Source organism: Plectropomus leopardus, chromosome 1 (assembly GCF_008729295.1).
Source record: "Plectropomus leopardus isolate mb chromosome 1, YSFRI_Pleo_2.0, whole genome shotgun sequence".
Lineage (NCBI taxonomy): Eukaryota > Metazoa > Chordata > Actinopteri > Perciformes > Serranidae > Plectropomus > Plectropomus leopardus.
Genome location: NC_056463.1, coordinates 30970214 through 30980116, shown reverse-complemented (window position 1 = coordinate 30980116; position 9903 = coordinate 30970214). Strand labels below are relative to the sequence as shown.

At 40.0% G+C, this 9903-nt stretch overlaps 1 protein-coding gene across 1 annotated transcript; it reads left to right on the top strand.

Moving 5' to 3' along the window:
* The first annotated feature begins 2461 nt into the window (after window positions 1-2461).
* On the top strand, window positions 2462-9771 carry nod2 (nucleotide-binding oligomerization domain containing 2). Its single transcript, XM_042482231.1, has 11 exons — window positions 2462-2564; window positions 2724-3277; window positions 4837-4963; window positions 5444-7223; window positions 7337-7420; window positions 8177-8260; window positions 8372-8455; window positions 8535-8618; window positions 8864-8947; window positions 9080-9163; window positions 9390-9771. Exons 2-11 carry the CDS (start codon window positions 2792-2794, stop codon window positions 9460-9462), a joined length of 2970 nt encoding a protein of 989 aa, XP_042338165.1. The 5' UTR covers window positions 2462-2564; window positions 2724-2791; the 3' UTR covers window positions 9463-9771.
* Window positions 9772-9903: the final 132 nt, after the last annotated feature.

Below are 9903 nucleotides of genomic sequence, written 5' to 3'. Positions count from 1 at the left end.
AAGTGTAAGATTTTTGGGGGATTCACTGGCGCCTGGCAGTGAGGATTGCAGATTGCAGCCGGCTGAAACTTCTCCTGGTTAGAATTCCTTCAGTGTTCATTGTTCAAGATTTTTTTAAAAAAAATTGCAAGCCAAGTTGTCTGCAGAGTTCAAAGACCCGGACTTTGATGTGCCTCCTTGCCCTAAACCTAGCCATCCACTACTAACTAGTAGTGGATGGCTATCTAACTCATAATATGTAGATGTGGAAGTCCACTGACAAAATTGCAACATGTGACGAGTTGGTATGAGAACGTGTTGGTAGAAACAAATTAGTGCAACAACCCATGTACGAGGACCTGCTCCCTGATATAAACGCTTCAAAGAGTAATGAAAACATTTTTCTTATTGTCACAATTGATTATACACTAAAGAAAACATATTTATTAAAATATATATATATTTTCCAATATATCGCCCAACATCTTACACACTGGACCTTTAATTCCTAGATAGCTGTCTCTTAAGAGATACTACAAGCAGAGAAAAATAATTCTGATTTTATCCAATACTACTTTGATAGTAATCCAAACTTAATGAGTTACAGCCTTTGGCCACTATTTAAAAAATGTGTGTTCCTTGGCTAGTCTAGGCTTAACATGTCCAAAGATGTCTCTGCTTATCATGAAAGAGAAAATATAGTCCAAATGGATGAAGCTGGAGCCACATATTTCCTTTGCGTTGACACAAGGTGATAAAAATTCTGTTGCAACAGAGGATAGAAACACCCAGAGATGTTTTTGGGGACTGTATCTGTATTTTTCCTTTATTGACAATATCTTACCTTCTTTCTTATCCATCCAAACTTGTCTGGACCCCCTACTGTGATTTAGATGGCAGAACTCCACATTGGAGCTTCGCGCAGGATGCCTGACAGAGAGTACCCTGCGTTACACTCCCCTTGGTGAGTTGCCTGTTTCTTAGACAAGAGATAGAATAATAATAATAATAAAAAAGAAACTTTAGAAAGTTTTATCTGGTCTGTCTTTGATTACTGCTGCCTTTGTGTATTTGAGGATTTTTCCCCCACAGGACACAGCAAAGACACTGAACAAACTAATCATGGGACACAGGAGGGAGCTGTGGTAATAATGACAAATCATCTGACTGTCCAAAAAGTCATTGTTGCACTTATTTTATCTTGGCATCAAAGAATGCACGGGGAGGCAATCACAATATGAGCTGTTTCCAGGGTTGTTTTATTTTTATTCAATTTACATAAGATATGCTGGCTGGCCTTTAGGTTCCCAATGGCTACAATATAATTACTACTGTAACACAGTAGAATTACTACCATAACAAGATTATCACATTATATGCTTTTTTCTACAACCTTTTAAGACCTGCTCATACCAGCTTTTAATTATCAAAGGATTTCCAATTAACTCTCTGGAACCTTGATTGCCATTGTTTTCTTGTGCTGGGTCCAGACACCTTTGACAGGTTTGATTTCTTTCCAAAACATGGATAAAAAACAGTAGCACGAAATGTCCCACATATCGTAAGAAATTAGTAGATTTAGAAAATAATAATTTTCTAGGGAAACATTTCCAGAGAACTAGACTTCTAATTAACATAATTACATATTTAAAATTATAATTGATTAATTATTATAATTTACAAATATTCTTACTTTATTGGGTCAATTCCCTTCAATTATCCCCCATTTTCTTTTCTTTAAAAAATTAAATTACTCATTTATTTATTATATTTTCTACACATTTCCAGTTTTTATTTTGTACTTGACTGATTTCTGGTTAATTTTTTAGGTCATTTCGAAATCATTTTGAAAGAAATCGATTTGGAGTTCAGGGTAGGGTGACAGGAAGAGGCCTGCCTCTGTGGTACATGAAAGTTATGGAGCAATATGACTAAAAGAGGAATAAAGAAATGTGTTCAAAGGTAAGAAAGTAAAAAGTCCCAGTCTCTTGAGCAAACCAGGCTGCTTTATTTATGCAATAGTTCCCCCGAGTGGTTGCATGAGCAAATGACAACCAGTAAGGAAGTACTGACATGGACATGCAGTTTTCACCTTCGGTAAGTTTTTGCTGGCTTTTCTTGTAAATGGGCCAAATGAACCTTTTCTGTTTAATACTGCCACAGTTTCTGCTATTATAAAGTGTAATTCCTCTTTATGATCTTCCTAAATGAAGTACAATCACTTGCCAACCTCTGGCAAGAGGATGTGGAAATGTCACCCAAGCTCAGTGAACAGTGGGCATTACCGTGTGGCAAACTATATTCAGTGACTCATATTTGGTGAAACTCCATTTGTTCTATTCTGAAGAAAAAAAAACAAGTGAATCAACTGTTGATTTGGGGTGCATTGTCACCATGGTGACTGAATTCTGGTGTAGTTTCGTCTCATTTGCTGGCAAGCTTTTGGTTTCCATTTTACAGGAGGGACTTGGTAACAGAACAAGTTTCGCTTTCAGATGTGGAATGAGGAAGAGGCAAGTCTAAAGTGCGACTCTGCCCAAACGACAGATGGAGGGAAGAAAGCTCTCTATTGTGGAGAATCGAATGTGAGTGATAATCTTACATCTTCTAAATTATTTCAACATTTACATAGAAAAACTGTAACGTGTAACGTCTATGTCAGTCAGAATACTGATCCTGCTGTATCAGAAGGAAACTGGGGATGACTAATAGTAGCATGATGAGGTGGTTATTCCCTGTTCCAGGTTGCGAAACTGGTAGCAGCACATACACACTGGATGTCCCTGAGTATGGACACTGACATGCAAACAGCATGTTTGGCCAGGAGCTTGTGCTGAAACAGCGGACAGAGATACTACATGTACTGTGCAGCAGCGGGTCAGCTGAACGTCTGGAGCAGGTTCTGGATATCCTGCTGTCCCAGGGGGAGCTCATATGGGAGGACCACCAGAACATACAGGTTCCTGGTAGGGCACTGTATACCAATGCCAGGCACTTGCTTGACCTGGTATATACAAAGGGTGCGGATACCTGTGGGCTCTTTCTTGCTGCTCTCAAACAGATTCTGCCTGAAGCGCAGAGAGCTGGCCTCTCATTTTCGGCATCCTCTTCAAATGTGGAAGAAAAGGAAAAATCCCAGAGCACATCTACTCAGACTCTTCTGACACACCGACCAAGCCTGGTCAGCGAACTGCAAGGCTGCATTGATGGTGCTCTCAAAGCTCTTGTCACATCAGGGTACTTCACCTCAGCTGATTGTGATGAAGTACGGCTACCGATACACACCCCCTCTCAGCAGGTACTGTAAATGGCCCATGTTCTATACACATTTATTTAAGGAACAGTGTGTAGGATATTAGGAGATTTAGTGGCGTCTTGCAGTGAGGAATGTGAAGTGCAACAATATGAAACCTCTCCCAGTTAGACTTTAAAACAAATGGACCAGGTGATTCAAACTGAAAATACTGAATAAAGCCCTGGTTTTTCATGTGAATAGTCAGTGTTTCTTCTATGCTGTTTGGTATGTGGGAGATTGGCCGCTAGCCCAGCACCTGTTAATGTGTGCTCAACTGTTCTATCTGACTTAAGATCCAGACGTTCAGCTTGTTTTTACCAGGAGTCGACTTATCCAAAGACGTCTCTTCCTCTCCAAAACAGATTGATTCAGTGATTTAAACAAACAAAAAAAAAAAAAACACTGAATAAAGCAGTTTAACATAAAAAATCATTTTTTTATCAACACTGTTTGGTTTGTTACAAAGGCGTACACCAAAATGTGAATAGCCCTAGTGCCAGTGTCTGGTTTGTCAATTATGGGCTATTGTAGAAATATGGCGGTGCAACATAGTGATCTTAACGAAAACACATTTCTTATTTTCAGGTGATTATAAACTAATGAACACAGCCTACCTATTATATTACATTATATTATTTCTGCCATCTATCTATTCTCCCATATCATACACACTGGACCTTAACCATGTCTTGACAAATTTCTATTATTGTTCTTTACTTATGTAAAGATGCATTCAGGGAACCAAACAAAGTTGCTCAGAACACGCCATATTAATGCTCGTGCACAAGACAGAGGAAAAGGCTATAAATGCATAAAGAGAAATGCAATGAGAACGAGAGGGATGTCAACAGGGTCGGCCTATTTGTTTGGGTATTGAGTTCAAATCCTTTCTACAGAATTGATGAATCCACCTTTAAAAGCTTTTTACCCTAATTAAAATTGATGTTTTTTTGCATCCTTTATTAATGGAAACTTGGGATGTCATACAGGAACTGAATCAGTTTCTTTTTATGTTAATATTACTGCGCATAGTCAATTTTTTTGCTTGAAATTAATATAATACTACAATGAAATATCTTTGTGCTATTCAAATGTGCTTATTCACTTTTTTTTATTAACAAGAGTTAGATAAGAAGATAGACACCACCCTCATGTCTTTACCATAAATATGAAGCTAGCACTAGCATACAGCTAGCTTAGTATGACTCACAAAGACAGCTGGCATAGCTCTGTACACAGGTTACCATCCCACCTACTTGTACCTTTAAAAATCATTATTAAACTGGAGCCTTTTCCAGACAGTTACTACACCGGACCAAGAAAAAGTCTGCCCCCCAACACTTTTATTTTTTTCTACTTTTAGACAATGCTGGGCTAGCTGTTTCCCTCTGTTTCCATTCTTTGTGCTAAGCTAACTGTCTTGTTGGTGCTTCATACTTAGCATACATGAAAGTGGTATCAACCTTTTCACCTAACTCTCTGCAAGAAAGTGAATACTTGTATTTTCAAAAATGTTGAACCATTCATTTAATAATAAATCTATTGCCACTCATATCAATCAGGCAAGGCGTTTGCTTGACCATGTCAGATCAAAAGGAGAATCTGCGGCGAAGGTTGTACTGGAGTACATTGAACAAAAGAAGGAGTGTGGATCTCCAGTAAACCAGGAGAAATGGACTCCTCCAAATGGTTAGTCATTATTATAATCATGTTTAATACTATTACATATGTAATAACTTGGATAACTCTAATAAGTATGACAGCCCATTTCTGCCAGTGTGATGAAAAAAAAACAACAAGCAATTATAACAAGAAAATTACTCAAACAGAAACCAGTATCACAGAAACTAAGTCATTGTTTTAGAAAGTGAGACTTGGTATCTTAAAATAATAAGAAGCTTTGTTAAATTAATGACTATGGTTTGTCATTGTTTTGAGATATAAGGTCATTTTTACATTTTTAGGATCTTAAGTCATGATGACTTAGTATCATTGGAAAATATGGAAGTGGCTGAGCTCTGGAAATTGAGCTTGGTTGAAAAACAACTCATTCAAAAATGTGACGACCGGTTGTCAGCACGCCACATTTCACAGCTACAGAATATACACAGTGTGTGTCATTTTGCAGTGCTATGTGTAGTTTTTCCTCATGTATGCTTTCTGTCACAGAGGTCTTAAAGTATCAGAAGAAGCTCAGCAGTTCTGTGTCTGCTCAGTCCTGCTTCCTCAGTACTTATGGAGGGACCAGCCACATGTCTCTGGATGACATCTACACTGAAGGCCAGCTGGAACTTGCTCATTACAGTGTTGATGTCCATGGACCTTTTGGTCTAGAGGACGTAGTTGGTACAGCAGGTACAGTGAATGAGGAGGCCGACACGGTGCTGGTGTCTGGGGAGGCGGGCAGTGGAAAGAGCACCTTACTCCAGAGGCTGCACTTGCTTTGGGCTCGGGGGGCAGCTCTACAGGACTTTCTCCTTCTGTTTCCATTCAGCTGTCGCAGGCTGAACTCAGAGAAAAATGACCTGTCTGTCCAAGAATTGTTGTTTCAGCACTGCTGCTGGCCAGACAGGGAGCAGGAGGAGATTTTCCAGTTTATCCTGGACCACCCACATCTCGCCCTCTTCACTTTTGATGGCCTAGATGAGCTCAAGCAGAGCTTCTCAGATGAGCAGAGGCTCTGCTGCCCCACACAGCGTGCACCTGTTCACGTACTACTGTTCAACTTAATCCAGGGTTCGCTAATGAAGGGAGTTCGGAAAGTGGTAACTAGTCGACCAGAGGCAGTGGGACCTGTGTTGAAGAAACACCTTCGCAAAGAAGTCCTCCTTAAAGGCTTTTCCCCAAGTGGGATTGACTGTTTTGTTAGGAAGCATCACAGTGACTCCACAGTGGCAGCTAAGGTTTTGGAGTCTCTACAGACAAACACAGCGTTACTTGGACTGTGTCATAGTCCAGTCCTCTGCTGGATTGTCTCACAGTGCCACAAGGAGCTGCTAGGCTGTGGAGAGGGTAGCCCACAAACAATCACAGATGTTTATCTCATGATCTTACAAAACTTTTTCCAGCACCAAAGCTCCTTGAAGAACACCACAGGGTTAGGTTGGCTTCAGGAGCATCTGACCACAGTGTTGCATCTAGGGCAGCTTGCTTTTGAGGGGATAGGAAGTAGCTGTTACATCTTCTCAGGCACAGACCTGGAGACATGTGGTGTAACGGAGAAGGATATTTGCATGGGCTTTCTCATACAGAGCAAACATATGTCTTCCACACACAGTAAACGCTATGAATTCCTCCACATGACCATGCAATGTTTCTTTGCTGCTCTGTACATTGTTTTGTCAAATAACACAGACCGTTTAGCCATCCCTAAACTCTTTGAGCTCCAAAACATGAAGGAAACAAGTCTGAGCAGCATATGCTTCATGGCCTGCTTGCCTTCTACTGACCCACAAGAGCGAACTTCAGAGGGAGAAGCTACAGCAGCTGAAACACCAAATCTGCAAATTACAGCCACCTTTGTGTCTGGACTACTGTCACAGCGCCATCGAAGCCTGTGGCGCCATTGCTGCCCCAATGCTGTGTTGGAGAAGAGGGTGAGACAGGTGACGAGATGCCTGTCCAGAGGTATGCAGAAACACTTTAAATCCATCCCTCAAGCTGTAGAGGGGGAGAAGAAGAGCATGCATGCAATGCCAGGCTTCGTCTGGCTTATCAAATGCATCTATGAGATGCAGGAGAGCAGGATTGCTAAAGATGCCATGAGTAAGCTGGAAGTGGACCACCTGAAACTGACCTACTGTAACATCGGTCCTGTGGAGTGCACGGCACTAGCCTATGTGCTCCAGCATTTAAGGAATCCTGTAGGTCTCCAGCTGGACTTCAACTCTGTCGGCGATGTTGGAGTGGAACAGCTTCTTTCCTGCATGCATATTTGTAATTCCCTGCAGTGAGTATGACAAATTTAAATCCTTCCTTCCATTCATTATAGTGAACAAAGCCTCCACAATATGAGGCAAAAATATGTTATGCTCAAGTGTCTCATAATTTTTTCTTTATCAGCCTCAGAAATAATAACATTACAGATGAGGGGATCCGCAAACTGCTTGCTAAAGGTATCCAGTGTGACAACTTCCAGAAAATTGCGTAAGTTTTGTTAAGATTAATAATTACACTACACATTGAAGCTGTAGTTGGTAACTTTTATTTAAAAAAAAAGTTGATGTCATATTCGATGAAACTTTTATTCTATCCTGACAGTAGTACATGAAGCTGAAAAATCTGTAACATAAAATCACATTCCTCCTCCTTAAAACAATCCACTGTTCCTGAACGAATACAACCAATCAGAGTTGGGGAGTCTCCAACGCGGCCGTCAATCATGTCAATCACTGTTCGCGAACTGCGGTCAAACTGTCAAAAAAGGCTGTAAATAGCTGTAAAATACCTGTGAGTGGTGCTCCGTATGGTTTGATTGTTTTCAACATGGCAGCCACAAAAGTTCTCATTTTACAGCTAAACAGGACACTTAAATATGTTTCTGTAAACATCTGAGGTGAGACCTAGACAGTGCAGTAACAGAATCTTGATTCACATTTGATCAGCGCTGCCTAGTTTGACAGTTTGACCGCAGTTCAGGAGCCATGATTAAGACCCTTCGACTCTGATTGGTTGTTTTCCTTCAGTCACATGGACTTTACAAATGCCTTTAGAAGTACTAGGAGAAAGAAGATGATCATGACTTTTTCACAGATTATCGGCCTTGTGTACTACTGTCAAGATGTAATGACAGTTCCAGCAAATATGGCAAAAACTTATTTTTCTAAAAGCAACCAAATGTAGCTTTAAGTCACAAATGATGTTTGATCAATCCCCTTTCATAATTAGTTTGTTTTTCTCCAGGCTCTTCAACAACAAGCTAACTGATGCTTGTACACAGCACTTTTCTCATCTTCTGAAGACCAAGCAGGATTTTCTTGCTCTGAGGTCAGCAGTGATTTTAGTACTCATTTGAACTGACACTAAAATAGAATCATAATAACACACACACACACACACACCATGTAAATTAGCAAGTTAACTTCTCTATCGTTTCAGGCTAGGCAACAATAATATAACAGAAGAAGGAGCAAAGCAACTGGCTGAGGGCCTGAAACTCAACCATTCACTGCAGTATTTAGGGTAAAAGTCATTCCTGCAAAATGTCATGCATCTTATTGGTGGTGCATTTCCATTTACTAATCTTTTTTTGTATGTCCAGGCTTTGGGGCAACAAGATAGGTGATGCAGGAGCGGAGGCCCTTGCCAGTGCCCTAGAGAACAGCAAAAGTCTGGTGTGGCTCAGGTAATATTTGCTTTGCATATTGGCATTTTAGGTAGACTTAAAACAGTTTGGAAACTGTATTACAAATATGAAAATATTACAGTATTTCTCATGATTGTGTAGTTGCATAATAACCAAAACAGAACATGTGTCAATTGTACAATAAGTTTCTGTGAGGTAAGAAATCTATCTGCATCTTTTAGTTGTTAGCGAGACGTCTGTAGAGTACTTTACCTGAATGTAATCCTTATTTGTTGTAATGGCAGCTTGGTAGGCAATGGTGTAGGGAGTGCAGGAGCGTGTGCCCTCGCCAACATTATCAAGAACAGTACATCACTAGAGGAGCTCTGGTAAGTGTTGGAGAAAAGTTCTACTCATATTAACAAACGCACATTTGTATCAATCGAATGGCTGATTTGACCTTTGAGCACTCTCTGTACAGTAGTGATTAAATTGCTCCATCCTCTTATTTCCTGTAAAAGGTTGACAGAGAACTGCATAACCAGAACTGGGGTGGAATGTCTGATTGAAGCCCTAGAGCATAACACTCATGTGAAATCAGTATGGTGCGTAATGTTCACGCTGTTCCTTTTGTGGTTAATACTTGTGCTTGGTGGTTGTTTGCATCCTGAATGTAGGGCAAGGTGTTTCAGTGCCAGATTTAGTTGCTGCTGCTGCTGCTGCTGTTGTTGTTGGTAACACTGCATATGAGTTTGCCTTATAGCTTTATCTCCATTTCAAAACTGGCTGTGCATTGTCATTGATTGATTTTCTCTTCCTATTACACTGCAGGTTGAAAAACAATGACCTCAGTGTGGAGGAGGTAGCAGAGATGACACAGCGGGAGTCAAGACTAACCTTCTGATTTTCTGTAAAGTTGGCCAAGGACTGTACATTGCTTCAAGAGTGTTTTCTATTTATTGAACTAAATGTTTCATATCAAAATGTGAGATGTGAAAACATGTTGCAAAAATGAAAATCTTTTTCTCCTTAGAAGATCAAAATGTCACTTTTCGGGGTTTATCCAAATACACAAAACATATAAAATACTTTCACATGTAACAGAGTATTTCTGCGCTGTGGTATGGCACTTACACAGGAGTAACAATTCAGAAAACTTCTCACTGACTACTGTTACCGCTACTACTAATAATAAAATTAGGACCTCACACAATTTTTTTTGTCTAAAAACAAGCATTTTGTGTCTACTGAAAACCAGTTGCCTGTAGGTAGTTGTGTAAAGTAATTACAAAAAATACTCAAGTTATTAAAGTGCAGTTTTGATGTACTTTTCTTAAGTATTTCA

Coding starts and splice junctions, on each gene's coding strand:
- nod2 (XM_042482231.1), top strand. CDS start 2,792: ATGTTTGGCCAGGAGCTTGTGCTGAAACAGCGGACAGAGATACTACAT. Junction 3,278..4,836: donor TACACACCCCCTCTCAGCAG/GTACTGTAAATG, acceptor CATATCAATCAG/GCAAGGCGTTTGCTTGACCA. Junction 8,456..8,534: donor CATTCACTGCAGTATTTAGG/GTAAAAGTCATT, acceptor TTGTATGTCCAG/GCTTTGGGGCAACAAGATAG.